Genomic DNA, 16,174 nt, shown 5'->3' with positions numbered 1-16,174 from the left:
AAAGATAAGCCACTATTTATGCAATGCCTCTAATGGGGCTTAATTGCAGGCTGGAAAATGAATCAAAAGGGAAGGACTTTGCACCACTGTAAGTAAGAGCCTGCTCAGTGGCATGGTTTTACAAGCAAACAGTGACACAGCAGCATGGACTGAACCCAGTTTTGAAGTGTAATTTCCTTTATATCTAAGATACCTAGGTGAAAATCAGAAGAAATCTGCTTTGGGCCTCACCTCTATGGACTACTATGCCTTATAGGGTGCAAGCACTAAATGAAGCCATTCCCATGGGGAGACATGTACAACCCCTCTCTCAGGTGTGAGTTCTTTTAAAAAGTGGTCACACTGATTTGTGAGTTTTAAATCAGTTTTTCCCCATCTCCTTCTTGGATACATACCCATTTCACAGACAGTGCAAGAACTGACTACCTTTGAAATGCTTTCCACCCTGCTATATTTGGTTGATCAATGTATTAAAAGTGGCAAGGACAGTCAGGCCAACAAAGGGACTGTATAAGATTTGTTTCCTTCAGAAATCAGGCTCTGAAAGCGACATATGTGAAGACGAAGAGCTTTGCTGTGACTCTCATCACTCCAGAGGGGTACCCCAGCCTGTACACACACTTGTTCTCCCACCTTGACTGGGGATGCCAGAGGGATAGTTACTGGGTGGTGAAAGAAAAGCAGAGTGGTATCCAGTGTATAGGGAAGGGGAGTCAGAAGAAGTGGCTTTCCCTAGGAACCATTCACAACCACTAGTATCTACATCAGTTTTCAGGACTCTTACCGTTGGCAGCATTGGGCTGAGCAGGGAGTCTGAGTTCCTAAAAAACAATTAAAAGAGTCACACTGGGAGAAAATGGGCCCTTCCAGAGCATTGATCTGCAAACATGGCAGACCCCAGACAGAGAATACAGTGCCCCACACAAGAACCCACAGAGTGTCCTCTGATCCCATGGTAGTAATGCTCCCTTCTCCCTTGTACAAGCCTCTCAATGCTGTGACTGCTACAGAGACCCATGGGAACAGAATGCCCATGCTCTACCTCACTGAATAAGCTGTATAAGGATCACAAGCTCTCCTGGAAAGAGACACATCCAAGGAGTGAGCCATCTTGTGCATGAATCATCACATTGAAGGCAGTCTAGCCCAGAGCACAGACTTCTCACGTTTGTTTTCCAATAACTAAGGAGTTGCCTTAATTTGTTCTGAGCCATTTTTGCCAGAGGCCAAAGCCTAGAAAACACTCTCATTATTAAGATATGGGCCTATGACGTAAGACTGGCAATCGCCTCCACTATAAAGCTTACTGAAGGAAAGGCACTGCATATCTGATGCTTAAAGGTTATTTGGTAACACTGAGCGCTGGGGTTTGCTCTTTAAATAATGCACACCCAGATATTTATATGCAAATGTGATACTAGCTGCCTTTGCATGAACTAGGATATCGGTTTTCTGTTAAGTCTATCCTTCAACACCTTCCTTATACCCACAGAGAGCTCCAGTGGGCCTGCCTATTGGATGGCTGGGTGAAGGGGTCAAAGCCCCACTGCTCTTTGCTTCTTTGCCACTGGGACATGACCTATGCGGGGTCCAGCCGGCACAACATACAAAACTATATAATGGCTATTAAGAAAAAAGAAGCTCTCAGTCCTCCTTTTATTTAAGACAGATTTCCCCACAAGCTGGCAGGGCATATATCAGAACTGCTGTTCATTTGTGCAGCTCTTTGTATCAAAGCTGAGACCCTCGATGGCTGCCAATGAGCTGTTGCCCTGTTGTGCAGTGGCCACCTGTGCATCTGACTGTATACAGCTGATTCCCCTCAACATGGTACTTAACACTAAGCTGTGGCTTCCCAACACGCTTCTAGAGTGCATTAAAAGCAAATTGCCACATTAGTTATCTTGACATTGAATTGTTAAATCATGGCACACTGTAAGTCTGGGCCTGTATGGAGTACTCATCATTATCTTACTCATTGTAGCATTCATTCTTCAAGAAAATTCGTAAGACAAATTCAAAATCTTGGTGCTCTGTTGTAGCAGGAATGACAGCATAGGTTCCTGGACTCAAAGTAAAGTAGTTGGTGACATCTCGAGTAAGAGAAAAATCTTGTTTCAGAACTTTGGAGTTCTTCTGAAAGAAAAACACAGGTGGCTATCTCACTCTCCCTCTCAGGAATCAAAGTAAATCAGTAACTGTACCCACAGCAGCCTTATTTACCCACTGCTTTCTAAATCTACACTGCATCTAATATGCCTTAACCTTCCCAGTGGCATGCAAAGTTTGACTAGGAGACAGACTTTGTCCAAGAACACATCAATAACACAAGAGGGTGGAAGAAATTATAAAATAAAAAAAAAAGAAAAAGAAAGAAAGAAAGAAGGGAGGAAGGAAGAAAGGAAGGAAGGAAGCAATATGTTTTAGTGGATTTCATGAGAAATTCAATTAACATCAAGCAGACTAGAATTCGTCAAGGAATCAAGGATGAATACTCTTACTAAAACTTCCCTGAGATAGCTGGTATAACTCCCTGACATGCTTCCCTAACGTAACCCAGTGTCATCAGAGAGCTCACTAAGCATCTCACCCAGATGACAATGCTTCAAGAATCACAACTCAAACCTTTCAGCAAGTGTCACAAGAAAACAGAACATTCTGATCTTTCTTCTGTCATTCCAGTATTTTTGCTGAGGTGAAACTAATATAATGCAACAGCTATTACTATTAGGACATTTAAAGATAGTGTAATAAAAAAACACTTACTAAACATATTCCCCAAAATACATCAGCGTGTATAAATTCTATTTAGAATGGTTATAAAGCATGGCAGAGTTATTTATGAGCCATGCCTTTGGGAGAAAATAACATAAAAATGCTATTCTGGGAGGAAAAAAAAAAAGATGACTACTGTTAGAGAGGCCTAGGAGGCATGTAGACTGCCAAGTATTATGGGTCAGATTTTGAGTAGATGGAAATGGTCAGTGCTGCAAAGAAATAAATGACATAATCCTTTTTACTTTTGGGTCTCATTTGACATTTCTTCCGGTAAAAAGCAGAAGCAGGTTAATATCTCGAAGGAGTCAAAACTGGTGTGAGATAAGAATCAGCCTCTACACGTTGCTCAGCTCTGTCACACAACATTAAGCCTACCTCACAGCTATGTATTAGTGCTCCGTGTCTATACTTAATCAAAGGCTTCCTAGAGCTATCAGGTATGTCCATTCTGGTTTGCATTCTTGCCTGTACTGCGTTCCCCTCATCCTGCCAATGGATGATGCACTTTTTACTTTACAGCAACAATATGATGAGTCTCAAATAAATACTGAACAATGAACGATGCTGCTGATGAGTAACAGCTATGAAAGCAGTTGAAGCAGGAAAAGTGAGGCCTCATGAATCTTAGCAATTGCACTCCCCTTCTTCAAACAACCCCCTCATGAACTTTTTAAGCAAAGATGCCACCTCTGACTGCCCTCAGGCACTGAGGCTAGACACTGGGAAATAAACAGCAATGTACACTACCCTGGTTTTAGCTCCTAGACTTGGCTTTTACTGCTACCAGGGCAGGAGGCTGGGCTGTGAGGAGTTCGTAGAGCAGCTCTCCTGTTAAAATGATTAGGCTTTGTCCTTATTTTCTGTATAATCTGCTCTGTGCATTTGTACCAATCTCATTACAATACTGAAAGACATGGGGTGACAGGGCAGCATGACAGTCCCCCTTCACTGACCAGCTGCTCCAGAGTAATGCTGGTGTCCCTGGTAATCACCTGTCCTGACCTTGCCTTCCAGCTCCTGCATGGGAGACAACCTTGGACCAGAAGCCCAACCTGTGCACGAGGTGAGCCAGGGGCTGACACCCCACAGAGGTCATGTCATCCAGCCTCAACATACTCATCAAATTTCATCTGACCTTGGGAATGCACCAAGGAAGAAAAAAAGATAATGAAATGAACATACCTGAGCATCAATTAGAGGTGAAAAAAAAGAGATAAAAAGCAAGTTTTAAACACAAAGCAAGAATCAAATCTGTCTCCTGGTCTACTTCCTGATTAAACAAAACCCTCTTTCCAAGGGACCCCAGAACTATGCCTTGACTACTCAGTGAGAGTCCTTTCTGTCAAAATGGGTGACTAATCAAGATGAGCATGCACCATACTAGAGCAGTCAGGGGCCTCCATGTCTGGTGACTGTTGGGGCAGCTGATGAGGATGCTGGAAGGAGCAAGTTCCCCATGTACTGGGAGCAGCTGCTCTTTTTGAGCACCACAGCATCCTGCAGGGCTGATATCTGCACCAGAGGATCTTCTTGAATAAGGATAATGAGTTCCAATCCCTGAAAGAATGGTCATTCTATTACATTTTGTATTTCTCATCAGATATCAGATACCGTTTTTATGAGCTACAAAGCCATGCTCTTCCTTCCTCTGAGGAACTGTTAAACTCAGGGCATCAATTATTCAAAGTCTGGGACTAGGGCAAACCTCTCCAGTGATCAGGAGAATTGTGAAGTTAGGGCGAATGTGAAGTTAGGATCAAAGAAATCTTTGCTTCCTTTTATTCTTCAGGTTAAGAATAACTCCTCCCAATCTCCCTAAGACAAGAACAAAAATGCTTTGGAAAAATGCTAGCAGCCATCTCTACTAGCAGCTACACTTTCAGTAAGCTTGCTAATACTCTGACAGTAATTGTCCTTGAACTGGCACATGCCTAGACAGTCACCAAGAAAAAAAAAGGGTGAAATTTTAGTTGGAGGTCCCATGTATCTGACTAGATAAGTCAACTAGCAAGTCACTAGCACTGCTGGACACAGAGGTTACTGCCCTAGCATCTTGTGCAACCTATGGATCCTCTGAGTTTCCCAGGGGTATTTTAGGATGCAACAAAACTGAAAATTCAAATTTCCTTCTCAAGATATGAATAAAGGAAATTAAGCCTGCTTAGCCCTACTTTTCCTATGTCTTCCTAATAAAGAAAGCATCCAGAAATTCACTCCAATACTGACTGCTCTCCTTTAACAGCCCAAAAGGCAATTTAGTCTTTCATTTACATGTAGATACAATAACCCACACAGAAAACAACAGCGTCTGTATTATACCTGATTGTGCTTACCTTTGTGATCGAAAAGCCAATCCTCAATGTCTGTGCATCCTCCATACCCTCAGCATGTTTTTGCATGAGTGAAATGACCACATTATAGCTTTTGGGGGCATTACTTGTCACTTCAAAGAAATACTTAGGGTTCTTCGAAACTGCACCTGCTGAGGAAGTGTTATTAGATTAGTAGTAGCCACACAGATATCCCAGTAGTAGCCTGTTGTGTTAGATCTTGCTTATATACACCCAGAGGAAGAGGTAGCTGCTCCAAGATGCTTTCAGTGCGACAGAGCACTACAGTCTCTATATTATCAGTAGGAGTTGAGGCATCTGGAGTTAAACTAATTGCCCATTAATCATTTTAGAAATCTCTGGCAAAGTGATAAATGCCAGGCAGATTTCTCACCCACATACCTGTTTCACCTACATGGTACACTTTCCTCAAGGCAGGAAAAGAGCGATTTTTTAATCACCTGGCTGACCTGGTGGCTGAGCTGAAAAGTATTGTGTCTTGGAGATCATAAGCACATAAAAGAAAAAGACAAAATGATCCAAAACTATCCTCCCTTTCCTTCCTGCCGGTGTTTATGATGGAGAAGACAGAGGGACAAGGACCAGAATGAAAAGGCTTCTTCTTGGCCAAGGTTTTGATTAACAAGAAGCATCCCTGACAAGAAGTGAAATGTGCAAACTGAGCTGTGCACAACATCTGCTTAAATTGGTCTAGGCTTTAAGCTGTGTTCAGTGGCCTTGAAAGCTATATTTCAGCCCAAAATTGTACTTGGGCAGTAACTCTAGTAGAGGGCCGGTGGCAAAACAGCTCCGAGGAAAACTGTTCTGCCCACATGCTCTCAAGTTCAGGCCCTGCACCTCCTCACTCAGTTCCAGTGCCTCTGGTGTGCTGCAGCACAGGCCATGGTTTATAATCACCACTTGGAGATGGCAGTGAAGATGAGAAGGAGGCAGAAACCTGTAAGACAAAACCTATTTGCTGCTAAGTCAGGGATCAGCACTGCAGAAAAAAAGTAGTTCCATCACAGACCATATGCTGCCATTTTAGATTAGAAACAGAGCCCGAATGTGATGCAGCAGAAAAAAATAATATAACAAAAAATACTAGTAATAGTTAGAGCTTCCAGTGCCAGAAGAGTACTTGGAGAAGCAGTTAGAACTAGAATTAGAATACTTCCCTTGGAAGGGACCTACAAAGATCATCTAACCTAACTGCCTAACCACTTCAAGTCAAAAATATGTTTTAACCAAAAGTTAAAGTAGGGCATGGAGGGCATTATCCAAATGGCTCTTGAAAACTGAAAGGGGCATCAACCACCTCACTAGGATGCCTGTTCCACTGTTTGAGCAATCTCCTAGTACAGAAATTTTTCATTATATCCACCTGAACCTTCCCTGGCACAGCTTTGTGCTGTTCCCATGCATCCTGTTAGCAGAGAGAAGAGATTTGTGTCTCTATCTCCATTTCCCTTCCTCAGGAAGTTGGAGAGAGCAATGAGGTTGCCTCTTAGCCTCCTTTTCTGCAAACTAGATAACCCAAATGTCCTCAGCCTCTCCTCACAGGACACGTGAAAGGCAATACAAGCTCTTTTATCAGTTTTGTTGCCCTCCTCTGGACACTTTCAAGGGTCTTAACAGCCTTTTTATATTGTGGAGCCCAGAGCTGTGCACAATATTGAAGATCAGGCTGCACCATTGCTCACCTCTTTTTACTGGTTGGCTATGCTGTGTTTAATGCACCCCAATAAAATAAACGAGGTCTTTTCTGGTCAATAGACTTTCCACCTTTGAAAACAGAGTTTTGTAGCACAATTCTTTCAGCTCATATTCATTCAATTTCAGAGTATTTCTTGTTCTGGGAAACCAGCCACCTATTTGCCATAGCAGACTGAGGGGTGAGGTCCCCGTAGCACCTGCTGAAACTAGCTGAAAGAATATTGATGTACGTTTTGATTTAAAGAGTTTAGGGTCTCTAAATCACAAGCCCTCTTTTTTTAACTCAGCAGCAAGTGCTGCTGCTTTATTTCTGTCTCTAAAGCTGATAGGTGGTGTAATGGGAAAGAGCAGGCCTTAATAACTGGCAATCAATATCTCTGCTATTTGATTCTCATTGAATGTTTCAGTGTAATCACCTAGTGCAGAGGAGGAGAGGACTGGGTGACTGCAGTAAACATTTATTACCGAGGGAAGAGTTGTTCCTGCCTGTGGAGAGTGAATTACTCCACTGGTCGATGTGCCTGTCCACAGACCATGTCGTGCTGCGCTGATCTCCAAAGTCCAGGAACGTTGGGGTGCTGTTACATATACACAGCCAGGAAAACTGCTCACAAAAGTCTTCACAGGACATCCTGCAAAGACAGAGAAAACCTTACCTTTCAGTCTGAGACACCAGTGAGATACTCATGTTCACCCCCTATGTCTCCAAGTAGGGTTAGAGCAGTACTGCACAGCATAGCCGAGCTGGCTGACACTGTGCAGAAGAGGTCAGCCCTCGGTGCTTTTGGACTGTCCTAACTATGCCTAAACCCCCAGTGAAATTACAGGACATGTTTAGCAGTGCCTAGGTGAAGCCGTACTATCTCCAGCACAACTCTGCTATGGTGCCTTGCTCTGTCCGTCTGTGACATCCTGTCCTGCCTTCAATGCTCTGCTCAAGCCTGAAGTATCCATCTCAGCCCAGTCTGCTGTTCCCCTGCATTCCCCAGAGCCTCACAGGGTAAGCGTGGACTTTCTGAAGAATAATGGGTTTTCTAAAGGATGTCTAACCCATGGTTAAACTGGACCTCAGAGTATTCAGAGGCTGTGAAAAGCCACAGGCACCTGCAGAGCAGTCAAGTGCATAAGCTCCAGCCACCTATCCCTCTGAGCAGCTGAAATTCAAGCTGGTCACTTTAGGGGGAAGGAAAATGTGACAAAAGGACTAGGTCTCAGTGAGCTGGATTTTCACTTTGTTTACTTAATTTTCTTCACCAGTTTGTTGCATAATATTGGCCAGTTTCATTTCTCCAAGTCTCATTTCTTCTGAGACCATTGGAACCGGACAACCTCCAATTTGCTGTTTGCACGCAATTAACACGGAGGTGCTTTGAGCCATCAATAAGAGCAGAGAAAAAAAATGCCTAAATGACCTTTCTTTCATAATGAATGCAAACAGAAAACCTGGTAGACAGAAGGATTGATAGGGAAATACCAGAATTCTCCATCATCTTTGTTTCTGCAGAGGTCTTCCTTGATTTGAGGCTCAACATGGTTCCACTCTGGAGAACTGTGAACAGGAACAAATCAACAAAGCGTTGTGAGAGGCACGAGTTTCCATCTCTCCAGCCAGTCCATTCCTCTACCCAGCCTATCAAGTTGAGAGGGATCAAGAGGGGTAAGCGAACTGCACACTGGGAACAGGACTGTGCTCAACAATTTCATAGCCAAGGCCAGCAAACGAAGCACTGCACCTTTTCTGTACCTGGCCCTTAGTAACCCGTCCTAGGATGGGGAATCCTACCTCTGCCCTCAGAGCATTGGTCGCCTGTCCCCACACTGAAGAGGTTAGCGAGGTACCAAGGCTTAATGTTCCTAACTGCTGATATTACATCAACGTGCAGAGGGCACATTAGCCAATTAAATGTGTTGTTTCCTAGCAGCATGTTTATAATTAAGTGATAATTGTACTTTCTGCTGAATGTAAGACAAGTAAACAGAGCATGAATCAATAATTTGACCCATGCAGCTTAACTATGAATATGCTCCACTGACTTCTCAACTACAGTTAGGATTATAGTAAGCTTTCAAAAACAGGAGGATGCTGTCTATCATCCCAGCCTTGAACATGTCTGTACCACCTGCCAACCCATCCAGACACTACATGTTAGCCTGACCTTTCTCAGTAGAGAAGTCATGAGTGGTCCTAGCAACAAGGAGAGGTGTGATGCTATTAAATCACCTAAGTGTAATACCTGTGCATCTCTCTAGTCAGAATAACACTGACACAGCTCCACCAGCCAAACTAACATTTATTCATTTACAGAAAATTGTTGCAAGTCTTCCTCTGGGGAAGAGAAGTAAGTTTGCAGACATAGCAGGAAAGTGTCCCTTACATGTCTAAAGCTGAACACAGGATCCAAAAGATCAGTTCAAGCCTACCAGTGGCACTTTGCCTTTGCAATAGCCAAAGACCCTTTTTGTCTGTCTGTGTTTAATACCACTTAACAGTGCTGCCCTACTCTCATGGACTCTGCTAACCATCCTCCTCCCAGAGCTGGACTCATGGGAGGGCAGGAGGAGCATGAAGGCAGATGCATGATTGCTGCAGGAGGATTCAACAGAAGCAGCCAGACGCTGTCTAGGTGCATGATCAGACCTTACTCCAGGTAGTAACAAGTCTCTTATCCATGACCTATCTGGAATTACCCACTGGGAAAAATGTACTCAGACAAAAAGGGATACCTGAGCTAGGCCTAGAGACAAGCACGTATAACACAAATGCTGCATTAGTTTTCTTTCAACTGGATTTCTGTGAGCAGTGGCTTTGCAGCTGGAAATAGAGCTTATAATGAATTGATTTGGAACTGCCTGTTTCATTATTATGGGTGTGAGGCAGAGCTCCTTTATAATAAGCCTATACAAGAGTGATTTGTCTTAGGAGATGAAAGCTTTAAGGCCATACTTGTCACTCCAGGCCCCCTTCCACTCCCCATGGCCCCATGGATTCCAGATTCTGATGATATGTTCCCAGCCATTCCTGTAGCGTATCTGTAAAGAGGAAAGAAAAACAAGCTCAGTCACAACTTTTCACTATCACGATATTCAGTGAAGAGATGGGTAATAAAATGTGTCCTCTATAATTTGGGGGCCTGATTTAACTGCAGCTAAAAGTCAGTGCCTTTTGCTGCTTGTAGAGGAATGATGTGTGGAAAGTTGTTGGTTTCCCAAGGACAGTGAATAGCAGTGGGCTGACACAGACAGAAGTGGCAGCATTCCTGCAACACTGCATGAATTCAACACCTCTGGTGTCTAGTTCTGCACATCTAAGGCTGTTGCCTAGCAAAGGCAGAGACTTTGGGTGTCTAGACCACCAGACTGCCTGATGCAAATGTTGACAATCAATACGGACAGACGATAATAAACTGAATCTGTGTCTCTGTATCTACAGTATTGCAGTTTCCAAAAGCTGGAGCTTCTGGTACTTTTCTCCTCTTGTTGTCAGTGGTTTAAGCCAGAAACTCACAGTGAAGCTGAAATGGCAGAAGTGGAAAGAAGAAGCACACCTTTTGTTTTTGGCTACCCTTATGCACACAGGCAGTACTGGAAACAGATGTCATAGCAACTCTCTTTCAGATGCAAATGTTCAACCTCCAGGTCAGCCTCTAAACATTTTCCTGCAGGACATCCCACTGGACACCTTGGCACTCCTATAAGGTGGGGCAAAGACTGTTTCACCTTTCTGCATAGATCATGAGTAGCAGGAACCGAAAACAGCCTGCTCCTTTCTCCAACAGGATTTGGGATCCTTCCACCCTCTGACTTGGGGTGAGCCAGAACCTTCTCATTAGGAAAAATGATACAATTCTGATACCCTCACTCTTCCCATTGTGCCAGAAACCCTCCATCTCCTGAAATTTGAACTACATGCTTTCAGAAATCTCTCCTAAAAGGAGGGATTAATTACTCTGAATGGAACAGCAGTGTGACTGCCTTCCACATCCCAGTGGTGGACCACCAGTATGAGACTACCAAGCAGGAACAAGTTTGCAATCTTACCTTCACTGCTCCTGTGACAGTGTAGGCATGACCCTGTACAATTCCATTCCTCATTTCTCTGTTCCTCAGCTGCAAAAGGGTGAAAGCACAGCTATTAGCTCTCTGCCACACTCCCAGAACTTGCATTTGGCATGGCAGAAAAAGAGATTTGGTTCTGACTACAGCAGTATCTCAGATGTACTGGCTCCAGAGAAATGTGACTGTTCCCACTGTAGCTATAAGCAATTGAGTAAATTTAGCAAAAGTACAAGTGTTCTTTGCAAATTCTTTAATGCTACAGAGACAGTGCAACTGCAAGATGAGCTGAACTGGGCTTCTGGGAGGATTAGAGCTCCAGAATTTCACTGCTACCTACAGCCCAGCATCAGCAACCCGACCTGAGGGGCTAGTCCTTGACTAGCTTGCAATAGGCAATCTTTGTGTCCTGATAAACCAGTCGATACAGAAGCAATGGTACATGCTTTGCAGTCTTCCCTGACATGTTGTATAACCCCTTGACGCTCTTTTAGTGAGATACTTACTGAATATTACAAAGTCTTTTGCAACTTCTCAGTATTAATATCAGTACCCTGCAAATCACAATGTAATAATAGCATACTCTCACAGAAGACAGGCACATTTTGGCTTTGCTAGACTCAGTCACAAAGCTTTGAGGCCCAAATCAGCCCTGTTGCAAGAGGACACTACTCTATCACAGTGGATTTAACAAGGAGAGAAGCCACACAGCCCAGAGAGGGCTGTGTGATTAATCTTATCAAGGCCAAAATAGGAGGAAGGCCCTTCAGAGAGGGCTATGTGGCTTCCCTCCATGCACATCTCATCCACATTCAATCTATCTAGCCAGAAGCCTTTACATTCGATACTGCATAACCATATTTACTTTTTGTTACCAAGATCCAGGCATCCGTGAGCTGTGACTATTGCTCAGAGAGATTGTGGACTTCCTTCTTCACTAAAAAGAGTAACCTTAATGCAAACATAGTAAGCCAAGAAAGGTGTGCTCCTGGCCTTGCAACTCACCTGTCCTGAGGTGCTACACCCCATCATACACTGAGATTTGCCAGCAGCTTTCAGTATCTCCTCCAGATCAGGAGGGGGGTTCTTTAATGAAAACTGAACTTGGACTCCACCTGTGAAGTCCACTAAAGCATCAGAAATGTAGCCTCCATGTAAGTTCTGGTAGGAGCCCCGCAATCTGAAAACAAAATAGTAGTCCTTACACCATGTTTTAATAAACAACGCACAGTTATGGCTTACAAAATGGACACGTGCATTGGTGCAGTGATCATAGTGGAGACAGAGACATTAGGGTCAGGTAATGTATAGAGACATTGAGGCCAGGGAATGAAAGGAAACCTAACTGAAATAGATGCCCAGACAAAATACATGTCCTGTAGGATGAATGAGGCAGAGGGACTTTTTCCTATGCATTCACCCACATCTGAGGCAGCTGTCTACAGTCATTATCGGTAGTGGGAAATAATAAGGTGCATCTCATGCTGATAGAGACATTTTAGGGAGATGAGCTGAATCTCATCCTGAAGTATCCTGTTTCTCTCTTCTAAACTAGAAAAGAGTCAAACATGACTAGTTTAAATGGATGTTTCAGCTAAATGGAGGTGAACTGTTAGTTCCTACATAATACTTTGTCATGACCCTTTGCAAAAATGACCAGTATTCCATTTGCAAATGGGAACTAGGAAGAAGGCATTAGCATATATTCCCAATGCAAGATAGAAAAAAAGTTTTCAGTACTGTTCCCAAACCATTCTGCTAGAGTGCAATAATAGGGCAATAATTAAATATTGCCAACAGAGTCCTTGTGTTTTTATCATGTGCTTTTTATTGAGATACCAAATAAGATGAAACATGCTGTACTTAGAGCAAGTAGATCATGCTGTTAAACCCCACTATGCACACTGTATTTAATGCACGTAATCAAATTAAGTCTGTGGCTAATTGTATTTTGAAAAGTTGTCCTTGTCCTACATGGATGAAAATAATTTGTCATGGGCACTGGGGAGAAATTTCTGAAGTAGGAATCTCATAAATGGCATCTCTTGCAAATTTGATTTAATAGAGGTTTGTTTTGTTTTCTTAGGGCAAAAAGCATCCTATTTGTGAGTCACTCAAATGCTGCTTTAGCATTTACTATTCTTGACCAAATCTGCCAAAATAATTAGGCCTTTTCTTCAGCTCCTCTTTACTGTATCACACGTTACAGAAGCTTGATGTAGGTCATGTCTGCCAAATCCCAGCCCTTCATACTACCTCTAGCATGGGAATTTCTATTTAGCATACTTAATAATGGGTAGTGTTACAGATGCTAAGGGACGACATTCTGATTCCTTCACTCCTCAGAGGATTTTTTTTAATCATTATCTCTTTATTAACTGTTATTAACCTTGTATTACTCTGAGGACCTCAGCCAATCAGAGACTCATAGGAGTGCATGTGCTGTGCCTGGGGATGCTCTTCAGTCATGCTTCCTCTTGTTGCCTGCTTCTAATACCTGCATGGTCCCTTAGTGACTGCAAACAGAGGTAATCCCTGCTCAGAGTCTGCAGTTTTAAACAGAGGAAAATATAGAAGGGAAAACAGAGGCAGAGAAATTTGCTTAAAGTAAGGAGGAGCTTTAGCTACTTTAGCCCAGCCCCTATTGTGTCACCAGCTATTACCCTCTTCATTTTACTTCTCAGACACTAATATCCCAGAGCGTAAAGGGTACATTTAGGTCCTCAGCCTGAGACCTACATCTCCAGGTTATATTGGCCCTGTGTTTGCATGCAGCCACAGTTCCTTACATCAGTACAGCACAACATGTACAAGTGTAAGCCTGTGTGTATCAGAGAGTGAAACCAACCATATAAAGCAATTGGTAAGGGGTGGAAAAATAGACCATCTATATTTACTTGGCATATGCTTTTTCCAGCAAGGATGGCCAGAATTCATTTGATGTTCGAGGGTGTACAGACAGGTAGCTCCCATTTAGGAAAGGCAGACGGTCATCTATCACCACATCCAGCCAGTCTCCGAATTGCCAGAACTAAAAAAACAAAACAAACAAAAAAAAAGAGAGAGAGAGAGAGAGAGAAGAAAAAGTGAAAGAGAGAAAAGTACAAGCCTCTTTTGAGAGCTCGTATTTGTGCCAAGCAACAGCCTCCTGAAGCAGCACAGGAATTAATCTAAAGCATGGGTATCTGCAAGTTCTCTCCTGAACTACTGAAGGCTAATGGTCTAAGTTGTTAAACACGCTACCAAGTGGCTGCATTTCCTAGTGGTAGAGAAAGTCATTTGGGGATATAATGGTCCTGCAATCAGTGGGAGGAAAGAGTCAGTATGGGAAATATTGTTGGGTGACAGCAAACATTTCAGAGGATAAAGAACAATCACACCTCAGCTGCATTTGGATTTCCCCTGCCTCTATCAAGATTCAGTCTCTAGATTTTCCAGAACCTTTCTCTGTGTTTCAATTAAGACTGTTATATGTGCTGTCATGGAAAGGGACAGTGTAGTGATTAAAGACTGCTTTGAGGTGTTATCCATCTCCTTGATAGATGAGGAGGATGCAGGCAGTCTCTCCACCATGTGGACAAAGCAGGTGTTTCCCCAAGCTGATCCAGCTTATGGAACCTTTTAATGGAGAAGACAGGGAAGGAAATCCATGTGGATGACCTGAAGGAGCCATTTCCAGAATCATTAGCAGATTAACATAGCTTAGCACAATTCTCAATCATAAGAGGCCAAGCTCTTATTTGCAATAATGCACAGGACTCCAGTGGGAGTGGGAGTAAGCTAGCAATAGATTTAGTCTACCATGATTTTATTTCATCGGCTTTGGTCAGTGAAAAACCTCAAAATGAGCTGCTCTGTTAGAAAAGCACAAGACCAGATCTGGTAAGGTTCCCCATGCCTTAAATTGATGCATTCTGCCATAATCCCCTGTAGTTCCTAAGAAACATTTTTGTTTTTTCCCCAGACTGATCTGCTCCTTGCCCACTTCTTGCTCACACATAGCACACCCTGCCTTGGAGGCATCAGAGTTTCTGTGGCAGAGAAAGTGATTCCTGCATAAACAAGGGTCTAACTTAATTCCTGGTGAAATAATGTCACTGTAATTATTCCCTAGACAAAAATGTCACTCATCTTAACTGCTGCTGATAAAGTACTTAACACCCTTAACTCCTGCTGCTGAGTGTTGTGTAGGAAGCCTGGAGCAGCCCTTTGTAATACTGAGAGGCAATGTTCTCCAGATCCAGAAAGGAAAAAATTATAAGCTATAATTTGTATATTTGTATACAGTATGTCTTGTTTGAGATTCTTCTGAGGACTGGTAGCTTAGCCTGTGGATGGCAGTAAAATATCTTTGATGGAATAATTGAAAGACATTGCTGAGAAGGCATTTCCATTCCGAGTAGATTACTCAAGGGTTTACTGCTTGGAAAGCCAGAAACAGTGACATTGATTTGAAGGTGTGATGACATTTTCAAATATTGTAAAGTATTTATATTGCTTAAGAGTAAAGGATTGCTCACAACTAATCTTTTCAAAGCTCTCATGAAAGAAAATTTATCTTGTATCCTTTTAATGTGTTTTAAGCAGTCTGGTGTCCCTTCAGCTGGTTTGTCTCCTATAAAAGCACCTCTGCTTGCTAGAAATGGGTCAAGACAGAAATGTCTGGCATTCTGAAGGGCAAAATTTAGACTGCCTGCAAGATAATCCTCCTGGTGCTGCTCCATGAGAGCTCCAGGGGGTCAAAGAAGTGCCAGTGCCAGAGCTCTCTGCATATAACAGATTGTGAAAAAAGGGGGATGATGAATGGTCAAGGAATATACTGATTCTCTCTACCTCCAGTTTAGCTTCTGGAGGCAAGTGGTTTTAATCCTGTAAGACACTTGGCTGACTCAGACACAAGAAACCAGGGCCTGACTGCCAGTATCCCAGTCACTCACACAGGAGATTCAGAGAATTTCAAGAGTTGGTAGAAAGTGAAATTTACTAGAGACCTTTGCTCCTCTCTCTGAATTAAATCTCCATTGTTCTGATCTGTTTCCCAGGATTTGTAATTTCAAGTAAACTCCACCAGCTAAAAGGGAAAACTGAAGTATGTTGGAAAACAGAAAATGAGAAAGTAGATAAAAACCACAGGAGCACTGACAGTAACAATAAAACGTCCAAATCAAAGCAGACTTCAGAATGTCTTTCAAAACATATCTGCACAGACCTGTTCAAACAGCTGGTAGCTGTACCTCTGGAGATGGGCATTAGTCATAACTTTCAGAAAAGGGCTTCAAATTCCCTGAAGTTTGATA

At 42.9% G+C, this 16,174-nt stretch overlaps 1 protein-coding gene across 1 annotated transcript in view; it reads right to left on the bottom strand.

The window, feature by feature from the left end:
* Positions 1–16,174, bottom strand: part of LOC118254769 (calpain-13-like) — a 46,545-nt gene that overhangs the window by 17,040 nt on the left and 13,331 nt on the right. Inside the window, exons 4-12 of the mRNA XM_035560358.1 lie at positions 13,775–13,908; positions 11,883–12,057; positions 10,863–10,931; positions 9,769–9,854; positions 8,299–8,373; positions 7,290–7,456; positions 5,112–5,257; positions 1,976–2,136; positions 785–821 (exon numbers count right to left, since the gene is read on the bottom strand). Of these exons, the coding sequence (XP_035416251.1) occupies positions 785–821; positions 1,976–2,136; positions 5,112–5,257; positions 7,290–7,456; positions 8,299–8,373; positions 9,769–9,854; positions 10,863–10,931; positions 11,883–12,057; positions 13,775–13,908 (1,050 nt within the window). The remainder of the gene's footprint in view (positions 1–784; positions 822–1,975; positions 2,137–5,111; positions 5,258–7,289; positions 7,457–8,298; positions 8,374–9,768; positions 9,855–10,862; positions 10,932–11,882; positions 12,058–13,774; positions 13,909–16,174) is intronic.

This window comes from Cygnus atratus, chromosome 3 (assembly GCF_013377495.2).
Source record: "Cygnus atratus isolate AKBS03 ecotype Queensland, Australia chromosome 3, CAtr_DNAZoo_HiC_assembly, whole genome shotgun sequence".
NCBI lineage: Eukaryota > Metazoa > Chordata > Aves > Anseriformes > Anatidae > Cygnus > Cygnus atratus.
This window is presented reverse-complemented; position numbering and strand designations above follow the sequence as displayed.